Source organism: Pimephales promelas, chromosome 1 (assembly GCF_988280905.1).
Source record: "Pimephales promelas chromosome 1, fPimPro1.hap1.1, whole genome shotgun sequence".
Classification (NCBI taxonomy): Eukaryota; Metazoa; Chordata; class Actinopteri; order Cypriniformes; family Leuciscidae; genus Pimephales; species Pimephales promelas.
The window spans coordinates 22,925,931-22,944,956 of NC_142769.1; the positions used below are offsets into that span (position 1 = coordinate 22,925,931).

At 37.6% G+C, this 19,026-nt stretch overlaps 1 protein-coding gene across 7 annotated transcripts in view; it reads right to left on the reverse strand.

The window, feature by feature from the left end:
* b4galnt4b (beta-1,4-N-acetyl-galactosaminyltransferase 4b) overlaps positions 1–19,026 on the reverse strand; it is a 99,668-nt gene that overhangs the window by 14,717 nt on the left and 65,925 nt on the right. For 6 of the 7 annotated variants that reach the window (XR_016155443.1, XR_016155449.1, XM_039658225.2 and 3 more), the window contains 2 exons: positions 7,919–7,997; positions 195–261 (listed from right to left, as the gene is read on the reverse strand). Coding sequence is in view for 5 of the 7 variants with exons in the window: in XM_039658225.2 (XP_039514159.2) it covers positions 195–261; positions 7,919–7,997 (146 nt within the window). In the remaining 2 variants the exon portion in view is untranslated. The remainder of the gene's footprint in view (positions 1–194; positions 262–7,918; positions 7,998–19,026) is intronic. The other variant, XM_089129344.1, reaches the window with a different exon arrangement.

Below are 19,026 nucleotides of genomic sequence, written 5' to 3' on the forward strand. Positions count from 1 at the left end.
TTCGCACAAACAGCAAACGCTGTGATGTTCAGAGGCTGTGAATGTTAACAGCAATATTCAGATTTGATTGCAAATGGCAGAGTTTTCAAATGTTACTCTTGAGAATTCATTCCATTTCCTGTTTTATCTTCCCTGAAACATGTGCATCATCTATTTTTAGCATAAAAAAATCTCTAAAAGGAAAGAGGATTTACCTGTATACAACGAGATATAAGCTGAGTCAATGACATCATACTTCAGCCCAGGAAGGAAAGGTCTCCACTGCAAGATAGAGACGGACAAAGAAGTGTAAAGGAGGGAAAAGTCTGCTGGGGCAAATTCACAAATCAGTTGCGACACTTTCAGGAATTCAGGGCAAAACAAATGCCTTATTCCAGGGCGCTTTATTCCATCTAACCACCTGGAATTCAGTTCAGGATGCAAATAACTTAAATTAATAACTAAAGTAAATAATGGATTAATAACTTTTAAAATTAAAAATGTTCATAAAATTACATTAATTCACAAACCACCTGCAATCCATATTATCAGATGCCAAAAATAAAATAAAATGAACTAATAATTTTGTAATATTTCAAAATGGTTATTTTAATTATTCACTAACCATCTGCAATCAAGTTTAATATTCAATTAATACAATCTATAAATTCTTGTGAGAAGTCATTCTTCTTATTTTTTTGGCAGTAGTTATTCATCAAATAATGATTAAAACTGGGCATATGTTGATTCATGGTGCCTCGATAGCAGGATACTGGCAGGTGATGTTGTACATTTCCAATAAGGCCAGATTTACATTATATGATACAAGTGACAGAATTCCGTTTTTTTTTTCCCTCCCATGTGGCACAGATCGGATATGACCCAAGAACGCGTAAGAATGTCCACAAACGTGTATTTGCAAAGATACATGCATTTGCGCCTGACATCAAGTGGACAGATCAGATATTCCCGCCAATGCGAGTCATACGCCATTGAAAAAGCGATGTCGGCGAATAACGTCAATTCAGGTGGACACCGTCCGTGATCACATGACTCTTTTCAAAGTCCAGGCTGCAACAAGGGCACTCCTCTCTTTCTCCGCTTTAAGAGAGCAATGTTCTGCTGACCTCTAAAGATGGTGAAGAAAGCTTAAGCTTGTATTGTCGTTTAGTCTGCGTCCATTGCAAATCACAAACCACTTTTCGGCCTAAACTTTACAGGGTCAGTATATACGTCTATCTTGGCTTGTTTCTTGTATAGTGTATTGTGTATGCCAAGTGTAAAGTGTAAATGCAGATATCGGATATGGGTCAGTTTCAATGTAAATGCGGGCATTTTATGTTTAGCACTTTTTGCCATATTTGTGGCATTTACATAATTAATTTAGTGAATTAAACAACGCAGACAGCGAAGGCAAAACAGGAACAATTGTTTTTTAGAGAATCTCCCTCCACCCTCACTGTATTTCTGCTTTCGCCCCCACAATGCTCTGGGACGACACTGGCTCTCGAAATAGATGGGATACAGCCACATAGCAATTTTTCTAAAGAGGCTCTACAATTACAACATCACTTCTCGGCCACTATTACACAAGAGGTCAATTTAGCAATCACATAACAAAAACTCTTATCACACTGATATTTCAATCACACTCCTCCACTCTTTCATTCACATACCAATGCCCCACTACACAACAGCTTTTAGCATTCCAGACTGTACAGTTGAACAAAGTAGTGGGAAGAGATAAAGAGAGAAAAAGAGAACAAAGAGTGGAGAAAATATGAGAGAAATTCATTTGAATTTAGAGTGGTTTGATGTCGACATTGCTTATAGTTTGACAGTTCCAGGCCCAGTACAAATGGTACATAACAGAGAAGCAGTGTCTATCAAACTCACTGTCTTTGCATACTAATTGTCACAAGCATACACTCAAAAGATGAGCATTTAGAAAGATTATATGACTCAATTTTGAATTCGCTGATTTATTTGACAGTCAAGGAATCTTGAGAAAGTGCCAGAATCAAATGTAATGTAGTGTAATAAACGTACCCTTCCTTTTAACACACCGATGAGAGTTAGTTTTGGACAACACAACATAAACATCCACACACCTGAATCAGTTTTCTTCAGTGTTTAGTATTCACCGTGTTGTTCTGCACAGCTTGTGTTTCTCAAGGTCAGATTTGCCTTTCGGGAATCGATGGAGTGCAGTTACAGCACAATGTCAGATCTGAGAAGTCACAGATGCCTGTTTGCCCCCAGTGACATAACACACACACACACACACACACACACACAAATAAATCCATGCAAACAATCATGCACGTTCCCACACCAACAAATACACACCTACTGTAAGCAGTATTACCAACACTATCTCACGACCAATTCGTACGAATTCGACGCATGATTAAAAAGTGTCTAATTCGTACTAATTCGTACGACCTCACTCGTACTAATTCGTACGATTTGTCTAAACCCACGTGATGGTTAAGTTTAGGGGCGGGGTAAGGGGTAGGTCATTCGTATGAATTCATACGAATCAGCCAATTCGTAAAATATGTACGATTTAGCAAAATCGTATTAATTCGTACGAGTGAGGTCGTATGAATTGTTACGAGTTAGCCACTTTTTAATCATTCGTCGAATTCGTACGACTTGGTCGTGAGATCGGGTTGGTATTACACACTGATCCAGGACTAGATAGGCAGCCAACACATCCTTTATCACTGTCAATATAACTAAAACCATTTGTCAAAAATAGTTAACTACATTAGTTAACCTGAACTGACAATGAAAAACACTTCTAAAGCATTTTTTTTTTCATTTCAACATGTACGAAGACATTACTAAAATCATAGGCTTTAGCTGTAAATATTATTAAATGGACCCGAGCTAACTAAAAATGAACAATTGTTAACTAGGTTAATAAATACAGTACACAAATAACTGTATTCAGTCAAGGGCAATCTCAAAGCATTGAAATCCCTAGAAAACAACATGTAGCTTGCATAATGTTACACATATTGCATCATCTACAGATTTATTTCTCCATTGTATTGACGATGAATACAATTGAGCCCGTTCACTGGCAGCACCATCCATAATAGCTCCTCCTGCAAATGTCATATATTGGATAGTTTCTGGTGAGACTGCCTCAGACAGCTTTATTAGATCTCTTTGTCCTTACAAAGCCTGTGGATTCTGTTAAAATGCTAATCAGCCTCAGAATAACTCTAAAGCAACCATGGAAAGTTTAAGCACATCACAGAGGTTATCCAACCTTTTATGATTTAATAGCTGAAACTGAGGGACTCTTAAAAAGTTGCAGTGAGCCTAAAAACACTGAACATCTGAAGCATCTCCAGTCAACTCGACAGTCTTGCCCACTGCACTTTTGTTAATAAATGAATTTCTGTGTTTGCCACAGATAATTAGCTGTTTTTGCTTTTTGGTGTCTGGTCCCTGTTGACTCTCTTGCTGAGAATACCTCCAAGTTCAATGAATTTATTCATTGGGCTCCTCTCATGTCTTTGAACATCCTATTCTCCAGCACTCTGCAGTGAACATTAAATAAGATGTGAAACACAGATGCGTCATCTTGGGCCGCCTTTGCCTCCAGGCACTGAAAGTTGTGCAGTGCGGATTTGGGTGAAAAAAAAAAAAATCTTTATAAGTGATACAAAGTTGTGCAGGAGTGACAGCTTTTTTATGGTCACATTAGCGTTGTGAGTAGATAAGTGAGTTAAAGATTAAAACAAATCTAAAACAAAGGTGTAGCAATTCAGCTGACAACACACAATCCTTTCTTTCCAATTAACAGCTCTACTATCAGTACTCTGTGCTGTGTCAAACCAACTGAATGTAATTCACTGTCCTGTATTACTCAGTTGTCTAGTTTGTTCTTTTGTTTGACTGATATTAGGTGAAGTTCTACATTCTTATTAATAATGTATCAAAATATTATATAATAAAGCAACAAAGTTTGTTTTGCATTAGCATTTCCTCAGAGCTCTGACTTTAATAATTATCATCATGAAGCAGTAACTGGAGATATGTCCACCTGAAACCAGTATAGCCCCACAGGTCTTTATTTTCCAGATTATTCCCACAAACGCATCTCATGCTTTCTTTCATGGCATGATTAATTTAATTAAAACATACAATTAACTCTGGAAAGATAGTTGTGATATGTTGTACAGTAACAAGGGTAGCCCTGCAAGTAGATACACCGTGAACCTTAATCATGAAAATTATTTCTTATTTATATCAGCCACGCACACTCACAAACTAACAGAACCAGTCCGACGGCCAGTCCGCGAGTTTACAGTGTTGTCGTTCAAGAGGATTCACGAATGGACCAATGAGCAAACACTAGACAATGTGCAGGTACTGTAGTAGGCTACTCATGGGAGTTGTAGTGTCGTAGTGATAAATTGGAATTCGTTTGTTATGTCAGATGTCTTTGACAAGACTACAATTTTTCAACACGCCAAAGTGGCAAGTGGGTGTGACTGTTTTACCCGCCACGAGTGAAATCCACCGCCATTTGGCGGGTTCTAATGTCATAGACAGTAGCGGAGTGGCAATCGGGAGAGTTGGGAGTTTTCCCGGTGGGCCGGTAGTGTTTCGAGGCCGCGAGGGCCGGTCTGATCAAATGTATTTATTGGAAGTTCGCCATGTGCACTTGGGGCCCAAGCTAAGGGAAGAAAACATTTTTTTTTTATTTTTTACATTTTCTATAACAGAGCATATATTTGCACCAAGTGCCTGTCTTTACAGCAAAAAGACGCCCGTTTTGAAACAGCTTCAGTAGCGTAAGTCGTAGGGCGTGAAGTGCTTGAAAGCAGCTTTTGATGCGCTGAACGCAAGTTCGAATCCGCCTTTTGCCGAACTCTCTCTTCTCCCTTTTCCTAACACATATGTAAAGATGTAAAATGTAAAACCGAACATTAAGGTCTCTAGTGTTATATTTTGCCAACAAACTAAAATTGAAACCATGATATACAGTATAATAACTGACATTAGAATAGCATCCTGTTTGTGCTGCGTGATTACTTTGCTCACGCGATCATCATGGTCATCTGGTGTTTTCTTCTAAATAAAAGCTCAAGGGTTTATTTCTTGCAAGTGAAGAAATTAGGACAAAAGTATTTTAATTGTCCTATATTATAGTGTAATGTAGGTTAAAATATACTTTTGAAATACTAATTTTCATTTACATAGTACATTTATAGGCTAAATGGATTTTACAGTACGTCATAGGAATAATTATAAATCATTATTACATTATTATCATAATTGTTTGGCATCCTAAAACACCATTGATAATGTAATGCAGACTGAGACTCTCATAACTAAAAAGATGTTTGAGCCCTCTTTATTGTCCTGGTACAAATTAATGCTTTTTCTTTGTTCAACGAGCAGTTCATGGGTTGAAGCTCTTAATTTTGATCTCTCAGAGAGCACGAGATTGATGCATTTAACCTTAAAATGTCAAAAATTTTCTTGCGGGGGAGCATTCCCCAACCCCCCTAGAGGCACAGAGTCCACCCAACGTAGTTTTAGAAATTCCTATGGGAAAGAACGACCATTTATGAACTGTACTCCAGCATAGTACAACAAAGTTCCTTTTAAATCAGTAAAACGTAAATGCTATCGGCTATTAAAATCGTGCCGGCGACGAGGGCTGGTGGTCTACGAAATTTCCCAGTAGATTTTTTTGTTCCCACTCCGCCCCTGGTCATAGAGATGATGATGCATCTATTTAATGAAGTTTAAAAAAAATGCCCCTGGAAAACAATTTATAGCAGAAATATCACCTCTTTATGAAAATATTGCTCTTATTGCTGTCAACAGCGCAGTCTCATCACAAGACGTCATACAACTGACGCTTTTGACCATACGTCAACATCCGCCGTTTTAGCGGTACCCTTAAACGTCGGTTAGATGACGTTATCTAATCCTAACCCAACCCCAGACCTAAACCTACCCCGTCACCTAACTTGACGTTAAAGGTAAAGCGTCAGTTGGATGACGCACCAGGATCGTCATCTAACTGACGTTAAAGGGTACCCTAAAACAGAGAATGTTAACGTATGGTCAAAAGCGTCAGTTGTATGACGTCTTGGGATGAGACTGTGTTACTGTCGACATTGTTTTTGGAAGATACAGTACATTACAAAGCTCTTTTTGTTTGATTTAATCCCGAATAATTCCAATTGATGATTTAGCCTAAGAGGTGTGATTAAATTGTCACATTGCGCATGTAAAATTAGGAAATGTGAACTGAATTTGCAGTCGCATTTCAAATGCATTGATCAATATTCTTGCGTATTCAGTGAAATGTTAGCTGGTTTCTCTCCTCGTTTTCAGCTGGTGTGCTCTTAACAGCCTCATCCAGCAAATTAACATGAAATGTGATTAATAGTGGATAATTTCATGCACTTCCATGTCAAAGTGTCTGTTATCAGTGGCTTCTGTTCATGTGTGCCAAGACATTTTAGAAATCCCGATCAGTTACGTCCACAAACCTCTTACGTTTGGTTTGGTCAAACCACAAGGTGTCACTGTGGCCTCAAAACTCTTAGCTCGATGTCTAAGTTAAAACACACACCCCTCATTAGCATAAAGAGAAATAAATATAGAAATAAATAAATGTAGGAATAAATAAATGTGGAAATAAATAAATGTAGAAACAAATAAATGTAGACAAAGACATATACATAAATAAATGTGAAAATAGGTGGAAATAAATAAATGATTATATATATATATATACCCTGTACCCCGTGTAACCCGTACCCCATGGTAGCTTACGTTCCTGCTATTTTGTTAATTGTATTTAACACAAAGCTGAATTTAGTTCAGGAAAATACATATAAACAAATGAAAGAATGTTAAATAACAATGTTAACTTACATAAATAACAACATTTAAATGGAAGGGGGAGAAAGAGAGAGAGAGAGAGAGAGAGAGAGAGAGAGAGAGAGAGAGAGAGAGAGAGAGAGAGAGAGAGAGAGAGAGAGAGAGAGAGAGAGAGAGAGAGAGAGAGAACAACAACATTTTTTATCAAAGGGGCTTGTATGGAAATGTATTAAATTATGTATTAAAAATATTTTCATTTTATACAAATATGTTTTTACTGGGGTTCTATTTATACTCAAGTTTGCCCATCTCAAGCAGGAAGGAACACAAAATGCTAATATATTTTAATCTATTTGTTTTCTATTCCATTATTATATTACCCCCCCCCCCTCATCCCCCCCCCCCTCTCTCTCTCTCTCTCTCTCTTTATCTCTCTCTGTTTGTCTTCTACTGTATAATAAGATTATTGAGATGTGCTGGCTAAACTCTGCATCCTTTGGGTGCAGTCGGGAAAAAGTCAGGCTATCAAAGAGGCTGTTATTCTACTGAAGGATATTATAAATGTTTAAATGGGTAATGATTTACCCATGATAGATGATGTTTTGCAGTGAATATAGACACTATTATTATTATTATTTATTATTATTATTATTATTTTAATTTTTTACATGGTTAACATTGCAGCAATAATTCTGACCCGGCCATTACCAAGAACATGAATGTGTTTTGCAGTATTAAGTGACGCGAGCCTTGGAAAATATTTTTATAATCTTCTCTATTATTCAGCTTTAAATAACGCACTAACTAGAGGAGGAGGAGAGAATAAGATAAGACCATAGAAGCATAAAGGCACATAAAAGCATTGGTGGACAGTATAATGGTAAGAAAATATATGAAAAGGTAACAAGATGTCCTGGATAAAACAAAATCAATAAAAAAAGGTTTTATATACAATTTCTACACATTATCACAAAGATTGGTTTCATTGACACTTGCTCTTAAGTTTTATTGAGGACACTTCAACATCTACAGTAAATTACCAGAATTTTCCAAACTCTGGCTCTGTACTTACCGCCACCTCCACATGGTCTGACCCTCTGTCATCTTGCTTGTGCAAAACCTCAAAGTAGTATCGACGTGAGGACATAAGACTGTAGAAAGAGAGAGAAAGAGAGGAGGGAAAAGGAGGAGAATTAAAGTGAGAGAAAGAGAGGGCAGGGGACACTCTCAGAGAGAGTGCCTCTGAAGAAACACTGGGTTAATTTTATTTTCTCTGGAAATGCGCCGACACAACTTCCCAAAGTTTTGTATGGTCCAAACATTTCACCGACGATTGTTTTCTCGACTTGGGCCAATACAGAGCTGGCCTCGATGAATACGTGAAAATAAATCAATCAAGCAACCAAGCAACAAATTCAGATGTGTAGCCTAATTGTTCAAGTTCAGACAAGTAATCTTTCTCTCAAAATCGTTCAATACTGTTTATGCATCAGTAAGTCAAGTCAGTTACTAAAATATCAACTGCACATTGTTTCTTTTAGTATGATGAAAAGTCTTATTTAAATTGAGAACAAATTATTTACAGAAAGCGAGCAAAGAACAATCTTTCCACACAGTGCGAGTTTATCTGGACATACGTTACACTGCACAACGAAGTTCTTACTGCATGTACATCATCGTGTTTGCATTGGTGAAACCATTAGAGAGAGTGCAGAAACTGCATTACAATGATAAGATCTTCATTCTCGCAATCAACAGACTGTCATCTGGTTGCTCAATGCTCATCACGGCAACATTTTATGTGATGGGAATAGATCTAAATACTTAAAAAACGTCTCACGATTCATTAATCTCGATAGCTGTAATAGTAAAAATGTATAATAACTGTAGTAAAAATGTAGCTATTTCATATGCAAGCATGTCAGCCAATCACAGCAGTGGCTGGTGACACTGAATCCCACAGCAGACAAGCCCCTTCAAACAGAGCGTTCAAATCAGAGGCTAAAATCAGGCTAGGAAATATGCCTTTTATATCTAAATTTATCTAAAAAACAAACTAACTTCATAAGGGCAACCCGGGAAACATTATCAAATAATAAAAATAACCCCATGTCAGGGGACCTTTAACATGAACATTCTTCCAGAGGTTCAAACAGGGCCCAAGTTGAAGCATCAAAACTGTTGACAAAAAGTCCCATGATGGGACCAGTCAAAACAACATATAAGCTTTCGGCAAGCAGTTGCTGGTCGAAAATCGAAGTAAACTCAGGGCCCTCAGAATCTATAATATCCCCCACAAAGAAAGATCCCACAGGGTAGAGGGTTGAACCCCCTTTGCCAAAGGAGGGAAAGAAGAGAGGAAGAAGGTCGTCTTTAGAAGATGCAGCCACCTGAAGCCTTCTTTCCAAGATCCTGGCTGGCATTTCACGACAGTGCATGCAACTCTCCGCATCGACCAGCGTGGCCTGAGCATGCATGCGATACAAATCAGATGCGGATCCCTGTGCAAGATCATAAATCCGCATCCTGTCGGACCAGAGCGCGAAGGGGTATCCTTCCCTTTCTCCATGGTGACTTTGGACACCGACATGGTGAGTGATATTATCCTGTAACCTTAGCTTGCAATAAAGCGTTAGCTAGGATAGGATACACTGCTAATGAAAGCGAAGCAGAGAAGCTCAGTAACGAGCAGAGAATCCACAACAGATTTTAACTGCACTGTGTTCGTCAATGTCAACCTTGACGGTACGTTTGTGAACTAAAACAGCACGGCCCAGGTGCTGAAGGAAAGTCTTCACGAGGGAGTGTGAAGACAAGAATGCATTTCCGGGGATCACAGGTATGTATACAGGGAGGAGGCGGGCTCCTTGTCATGAGCTGTGATTGGTCCATCCTTCGGGGATTGGTCCATCCTTGTCATGAGCTGTGATTGGTCCATCCTTCACCACAGTCATGGTGTAATTGGTCATTCCATTGTCTATCTTGATTGTTTGAAAGTGAACTATATTAGCAGTGAAGTAATCTCTTAGCCATTTACGCTAGCCAGTGTTATAATAACCTAAATAATATAAAACAACTCTGACTGTCTCAAATTAAGCACAAAGGACAGAGAAGCTGTGCGATGTGTCATCCAATGTCAAATAAAATTCAAAGAAGCGCCTTCCTCAGAAATGCAGCTGGAGGCTCTTTCCTACGTAGGTAGCCATCAAACCTCAAAGAGAATAAAATTGTATGATGAAAAAAGAGATTTCTAATGTCAGCTGCAAGATTTTATTTAATGTTGACAATGGGATGAAAACACTTGTGTGTGTATCGCTTGTATATAAGATGACACTTGTATCTCAGACCACAGTATTTGGATTTCTGTTTGAAAGATATTTTCGTTTTAGAAAAGACAAAAGTCACAAACAGACAGACATGTGAATAGCAGTACGTTCAGATGAAGAGGTTGTGTTATGACACAATTATTCTTCAGATGTTCTGCTGAGTTGCTTTGATGAAATCAGTGACTGCATGAGAATGTGGTGAAGAAGGTTTTTAAAGGGATACTTCAGGATTTAGCATTAAGCTTTGTATTAGTAGTATTATAATGGTTTCCACCCTCACATCCCCCTGAGACGAGAGATTTATGTATTTTTTGTCTAGAAAAAATCCTCAGATGATGCAAAAATCATCATTTTGCATCATCAGAGGATTTTTTGGCTAGAAGTTAAATACTACAGCCAGTAGTAGAGGCTGGCCTGCATGTTCTCAACCCACCCATAGGATCTCACTCACAGAATGTACACATAGTTGGAAGCTAAGCTAGTGGGCTCTTGTTCTGTGGAAAAAAGCGGAATAGTAGGGGTTACCATCCTCTTTTTCCCGGACATGTCCGACCATCGATGTCCGGGATTCAGCTTTTGCTTTCGGCAGTCACCATTCATTGTTTACATGCACACCTTTTGTTTCAATTTAACTGAATTCATTCTGATTGGTGAAAATAGTGTTTACATGCTAAATGCTAAACAAGTGATCGGTTGATGTGCTTTTTAACATTGCTAAGTAAACTCCCGCTCCTCTGTGAGAGATACGAGACCTTGTGCGTAGACACTGGCTCGGGAGGCGGCCATCTTGTGCGTAGACACTGGCTCGGAGGCGGCCATCTTGTCCGTAGACACTGGCTCGGAGGCGGCCATCTTGTCCGTAGACACTGGCTCGGAGGCGGCCATCTTGTCCGTAGACACTGGCTCGGAGGCGGCCATCTTGTCCGTAGACACTGGCTCGGAGGCGGCCATCTTGTCCGTAGACACTGGCTCGGAGGCGGCCATCTTGTCCGTAGACACTGGCTCGGCAGAAGTGACGTGAAGCGTCTCTGGCTGGACGGGCTCTGGCTGGACGGGCTCGGCAGGGCTGACGGTGAGCGCAGGCTCGGCAGGAAGCTCAGGCATGTCGTGGTGAAGCTCTGGCTGGACGTGGCTGACGTGAAGCTTTGGCTGAGGGGATATGGTAAGCTCATGGAGGTCCTCCACCACGCCCACAGTGAATAATGATCCGCTCAGCAGAAGAGCCAGGTCAATGTAGTGCTCTAAAGTTCCGTGAGGATCATGCAAGGGCATGAATGAACTGAGCGGTTCAGATAGTCCTCCACGAAAAAAGATCATTAGGCATACCTCTTCTATGCAGGTCAGGTGAGCCAGCTCCAAAAAGTCAACAACATAATTCTCAATGGGTCAATCTCCTTGACGGAGACGCATAAGCTTGACTGCTGGATTCATGATGGTGATTGCTGCTGGATCTTGGCAAGGCGAAGTCTTCTGTTATGAACTGCTCCGAGACTGGGAGAAGTAGATCCAAAAGCAGCTTTATTAAGAATAGTCGTACAGGCAGGGTCGAGAATCGGCAGACAGGACAATGGAGAATAAACAAAGGTAATCCAAGAAACAGGCAGAGGTCAGGGCAGGCAGCAATAATCAGAATCCAAGAACAACCCAAAAATCAAAAACCAGAAAACAAACACGGAAACCGCTCAGAAATGCAGACACACAGTACAACAAGACTTCGCAGGGATTGAACAAATGAACCAGGTATATATAGACAGACAAACAGGATGATACACAGGTGAATGCTATCAGTGAACGAGGTATAGGTGAGTGTGATCAGTGAAGATGAGTCCGAGCAGTGAGTTATGGGAAATGTAGTCTGAGAGTGATACAAGACTAATCTGGAGTGCCTTCTGGTGGGTATCAAGGGCACTCCAGCTGGTGACCGTTACAATCCCTTTAATTGTATTCTTAATTGTATTAGATGTTCACTTGTAGTGTACTTCAAATCTTATAGTCACAATGAAATCAAAATGGACAATTAATATTTTTGGTGGAATATTGCAGTGTTTGTTATAAATTATCTTTATTTTTTTAAATGTATGTGCATAATAATATTTAAACAAAAATGTAAACATCTTGAAACAAGACCTCTTCTCTTCTCTGATGAGGTTTTTACTGGCATGAGAGCTGTACAACCTGACACCCTCTTAAGCAATGCAACCACAACGAGGATCCAAACAAGTCATTCCCTACATTTTGTTTCCATTCAAAAAGCCACTTCAATTGGAGCTACATCATAAGTCGATGCAAGTTCTGTTTCATGAAGTCTTTAAAAATTGTTTATTTTTTAATTGTACTTGTCATATAAATCAAATAACAGGCCACGAAGAGTACTAAAATAGACTTTCACAACTGTATTTAATACACTCAAGTACACTTTTTAAAAAAATCAAATAAAAGGAATACTTTAAAGTACATTTTAAATTATTATTAATTTTAATAATCTTATGTTATGTTTTAAAGAAGTATTTGATGAGTTGACTAGCATTCTAAAGAACTTTTTTATACAATTGTGTAATTACAAACATATTTAAATACATAACAAGAAAAAGGCTTTAAAGTGTCTCTGAATGACATTAAAGTATAAAAGTATAACAATCCTCTTAACCCTACATAAATAATTGCATTTAATATAAATGTTACGTTACATTACATTAATTTTGCATTTAAATAAATTATTTTAAAGCATATTATTTCCATAAGCATTTTTGAACACTCGCACACACACACACACACACACACACACACACACACACACGAAAATGTTTTTTATACTGTACAAAATGTATATTCTATCAACCTAGACTAACCTAAACCTACCAATCATAGAAAACTTTCTGAATTTTTAGATTTTCAAAAAGATAAGTTTGTTTCCTAATAGGGAACAAAATAAGGTCAACATTTCTTGGTTTTATATATTTGTGAAGACATACCAGGGCCACACACACACACTACCGAATCAACCGAATTAACAACTGAGCATTAGTTAGTATTACATGCATTTATGTGTATTTGTTTGTTGTTCTTTAAGGGATGGCAGTATGTTAGTGAGTTCAATCAATAAAGGATTGAAGACTCCAAAAGAAAGTTCTGGCCAGTAGATCAGGCGTAGATAGGATACATTAATAGAGACTTGAGGGGGTACAGAATGGAGTTTTAATTGGCTGACTAATTGCCAGGCTCCATCTGAAAGTGTTCTGCTCAATAATTGAATAGGACTGAGTGATGGGAGAGATAAAGAAAGAGTTCAGGCAAAGCCCACACGAACACACCCTCAACAGACTGCTGTAGCAAGACAGCTTGTTTCAGATGTCAGTCAATTTACAAGGGCAAACTTCTCATAGTAGATGCATTGCATGTCTTATCTGGTTAGGACACAGTGTACAGAATAATCATACTGTATGATCACTGCTCCCTTCTGAAGTGGAACTTTAAAGCATCATCAGCTTCTTTGTTTTTCAGGTTTTTGTGTGTGCATGGGAAATCTATGTGTGTGAGTGGTTAGACGAAAAAGAAACATGACTAGCAGACTCCAGGGATGTGTCATGCCGTGTCATAGATGTATCACACTGGACGATACACACAAGCTGTGTGTCATCTGTCTAGGAGCGGAGCACACTCTGTCAGCACTCGAGAGGGCTGGCTGTGCTTACTGTGACCGCTTCACAGTGAAGAATCTCTGCTTCTACCTGGCTCTTATCAATGGGGGATGGGAGCCAGGTGTCTGTGCCACACGGGTTGGGTTGCGCCACTGTCTGTATGTGTATCCATAAGTTTAGAATGGCTTTTAGAATGTGGAGTGCTCTCGGAGTGTGCATTTATTTGCCATTTTAACAGGAAACAGAGCTTAAAAGTGGACTTTAAAATGTCGTATTCTGTTGTGCCATCTATAGGTCATGATCCATGACTAGTCAATGTCAAAATTAAAGGAGTAGTTCAATCAAAAATTGTAAATTACCCATTGATTTACTCACCCTGAAGCCATACTAGGTGTATATGACATTCTTCTTTCAGACAAATATAATCAGAGAAATGTAAAGTGGCTACGGGGTTAATAAAGGCCTTCTGAAGTGAAGCAATGCATTCGTATAAGAAAAATATAATTTAAAACTTTATCAACTAAAGTAACTAGCTTCAAGCAGGCGGCCGGATGTATCGATTTGGCACAGGACTGACTTTATTAACCCACCAGAGCCGTGATGAGAACTCTCTTTATCATGGATGGATGCACTTTGATGGACTTCTAAAAAAAATATACCCATTCAGCTTGGAAGAGCCAGGACATTTTTTAATATAACTCTCATTGGTTGAGTGTTCTGATGTCATGTTTTGTGCGGACACATGGCTTTGTTTTGTGTGTTTCTAGGTCCCATGTTCTCCACTGTCCATTGTCTGAACCCAATCCTTGTTACCAGATTTGGTTAATTTGCCCCACTTACTCTCCCTTGTTACCCTCCTCATTTCCTTCCCTATTTATTTGCCAGGTATTCTTGAGTCCTTCTTCATCCCTAGTTACCTGACAATAAGTAATATATATTCAAAATATTACAATTTATCAAATATATCAAAATGTGCACACCATTTATTTCCTAAATTACGATATGTATGTATTCCATATATTTTCCAAAAACATATTTTACATACATTTATTTTTTTTTAATATGAAAAATCAATACTAAGACCCTGAAACATATATCAACGACTTATAAGCCACATGTAAACAATGTGCTATGCATGATGTGTAATTTGTATAGTACACATGCAAAGACATATGTGTATTAATTATATACGAGACATATGTCAATATGTATTTTACTGTACATAAATAAACATATATTGTATGGGATACATTTATATGTCAATATATGGAATGGTTCAATTTCTAAAAGGTTTCATATGTAGCCTATATGAGCATATATGGATATTTCATATATGAGATATATATGTTAAATATACATACACATACATAAACATATACAGTATTTGTGTGGGCTAAATGTTAATATATGGAACTGTTCCAATTTCTAATAGGTTTCATTTAGCAGTGCATGTCTATGTAGATGTATGTTTTTTACTTAATATGAGTATATATTTGATATATTGATATTTAAATTTATGTATATTACATTTGCATATGGGTAGTCTTTCCTATTGGATGTTGTTAACTGGACTTCTTTCTTCAGACAATCTGAAGCTAATAAAATTAGAATTTTTCTCTAAGGGCCCTTTTATAGCCTTTCAATAAATTTATAGCCTGTCAATAGTATAGCCTGCTTCAGAAATCGTCTTATGCAAAGCATGACACAGCATCTCAGTTGTTCTAAGCCAACTGATAAGTTTAACTTCAACAAACAGATCCTGTAGCAAAGTGACTAATTAAACGGATACAGATTTACACATCAACGGCATGTCATGTCGATGTAACATGAAAGTGAGCGTTGGCACAAACATTTGAATTAAAAACAAACATTAGAAGGGACATTGCTAAGTATTTTAAAATGCAAATTCTCTCTTCAGTGAAGTTTATTTCCTGTTTGTTCATTTTGGGAAGTAATCATTTATGCACAGATTAGAGGTTAACAAACAGACAGGACAACAGACAGGACAATCAATTCATCAGAACAGCCTTGCAAAACAACAGTTGCCTGAACTGAATACAGAAAAATAGACAATGTCAGTATATGATCCACTGAATTAGACAGTATAAAAAACACATAAATATTAAAACATTTCAGATGAAGTCTTTTGACTGCACTGTATATAAAAAAAGAATATATAAATAAAAACATTTAATTACTTGTACTTTCACATTAGCACTTTTATAGTTGCAATTTGTGTGTGCTTGTGTGTGTGTGTGTTTGTATATATATATATATATATATATATATATATATATATATATAGCGGTAATGTAAATGTACTAGCATTAAATGTAAAAATTAAATCCAGTTGATGGATCTTATTATATATATATATATATATATATATATATATATATATATATATATATATATATATATATATATATATATATAGTGAACTGAAACTGCTTTTTACATTTCCCAGCACACTTGTGACAGATACTTCTAAAATGTCAAGAGAGGTTGACCTCTATTGGCCCTGTAGAACTGACATATTGCCATAAATGCCAGTTACAATATCTGAGACTCTGAGTTACTCTGCCCTTTCTTTCCTTCCGCAATGGAGGGCAAAATAGATATACTCCATTCTACTATGTAAGTGATACATGAAAATACTATACTTATACATAAGAGTAGACACAGAGTATATATATATATATATACAGTATATATATATATATATATATATATATATATATATATATATATATATATATATATACAGTATATATATATACAGTATATATATATATATATATATATATATATATATATATATGAAGAGTTCAGATGCAAAAGCCTCTAAGTGCCATTTGAAATTTTATTCTAGAATGATCATTTTTATGAAGCTTGTATATATAAGTTCAGCGATTTCACTTAAATGGCAATGATAATTACCTATTAATTGTTATTTAAGTGAAATTACTGAACTTAAATATACAAGTTTGATAAAAATCATCATTAAAGAAGAAAATTTCAAATGGCATTTAGAGGCTTTTGCATCTGAACTCTTCATATATATATTAAACCAACTCCAACTCCTTGTTTTTCCTTGTTTTCCACATTGCAAGCTTTGCTGTACCAATTTACCTCTATCAAGCACTTTGTATTCGAGTCCACTGATAAAAAAACTTTATGGGAAAACTCCTCACCAAAACCCTGAAACCAAGAATCAAGCAACTTAAAAAGACCTCCAAGCCTCGAGAGAGAGAGAGAGAGAGAGAGAGAGAGAGAGAGAGAGAGAGAGAGAGAGAGAGAGAGGGGGGGGGGGATGTTGTGGGGAAATACATTATTTGGAGATGGTTTGGGCATGTGTTAAGACATTTCTTAAAGCATCTTCAGTCATCCACAACTGACAGGCATGTCTCGCTTCTTGATGGCTCTGTAAACTTTTCCCTCTAGTTCATTAGTGCGCTATTTTGGCCATCGACTATGGGAATTCCAGACAACCCTGTCAGACATTTGCCCTTTTTGCTCTCTAAAATCCACCCCATTAGTCTATATGACGCATTGGCCTACTCTGCTGTCACCAGACTAACAAGCCCCAATCGAAGTGCAAAATGAAAGCAAACAGTGAGGTAGACAGAAAGTTGTCTAACTCAAGTTGAACAGGCGTCAAAAAAAGTTTAGATCCTGACATCCTCAACTAGAAAAGCAGAGGATATCCAAGACACTCTTGTGTCAGTTTGAACCATTGCCAGGCCATTGTCAAAGATCGCTGAAAAGAAGAGGCACTTCTCTGCCTTTCCCTCTGGAGTGCCAATAACATGCTCATTTTTATTGGCACTAAAATATTCTGGAACATGTACACACTTGCTTTTAGACTGACACTGCTGATGAATAATTCAGCGGCACACACTATTTACACTGAAGCTCGACTTCTGCACCAATCAGCAGTGGCTGTAGAAGACAGACAAGGGCGATTAAAACGGACGACTTGACACTTCACTCTGTCAAACTACTATTTAATGTGTCCCCTTGTTATTCCCAATCACACTGTCTATTGGGCAGTCTATTGTCTATTGGGCAGCACACTTACTGTTGCAGAAACTGCCCCTGATTCCTGTTCATTTAACAGTGAATTTGAGCATGGGTTGTCTTTAATCATTATGAGCATAAAGTATACAAGGTTCATACACTTGGATTTAATGAATGGATAAGGAATGGAGGAAACTAAACCAGTCTAGGCCTTAGGTCCATTGGGGCATTTAAGTAGCTTTTATAAATGTTCCATAAAAAAAAAAACATTATTGGTGTGCATCTTGAGACGAAGCAATGGCACTGACATATATTAAGTATAATATTTGCCAGTGCAATTTGCTCTCAGTTAAAACAGCTCAAACATGCATTTTAGTCTGGGACTGGCCCAAGCCTATTCTGTGAAACCAGAGATATGTGTGATGAATTTGCATGTTCATACCTTCTGCTAAATAATCAAAGCAGAGACAAATGAAAAATAAATAAATAAATGAATAACCCTCAGAGTGTTCATCCTGAGGAGACATTACAGTTAAGTTACAGTTTTTCTCAGTTGCTTTGGTGCATTTCTGACATCACTATTTACATTTGCACAACAGTTAGTCCAACCTCCACAACATTTAGTCATTTGTGCACATCATAGTATGGAAGCACATGCGTAGCAATATTCAATTTGAAATGTAATATGCAAAATGACAATGCAATATGCAAAAATAATAAAAAAATAAATAAAATGAAAATGCATTACAGAAATGATTAGATATGTGTAACATGTTCAAGCAAAAACTGTGGCAAAATGACCATTCAAATGCTATTTTTCTTAATTGCATTTACACTCACAGTCAAGACACTTGACACGATTGCATTTTCATGAAATGTCCCGCAATGAATGTACTGTAGCAAAACTCAATGGCCCTCATTTATCAAAAGTGCGTACACCAAATTTCCAGCGTACACCTGGCGTACACCCAAAACCACAGTGACTTTGAGATTTATCAATATGGACGTTGGCGTACGGCACGCTCAAATCCTACCCACCAGCTCAGGAGGTGGTGTACGCACGTTTTGAGTTAGTGAGGAAATGTGCAGAAAAATTCCTAACACCACAAAACGCACTGGGAAACTAAAATATATGATATTATGACCCAGTGTAAAAAAAAAATAAACAAACAAAAAAACAACATAGTACCAAACTT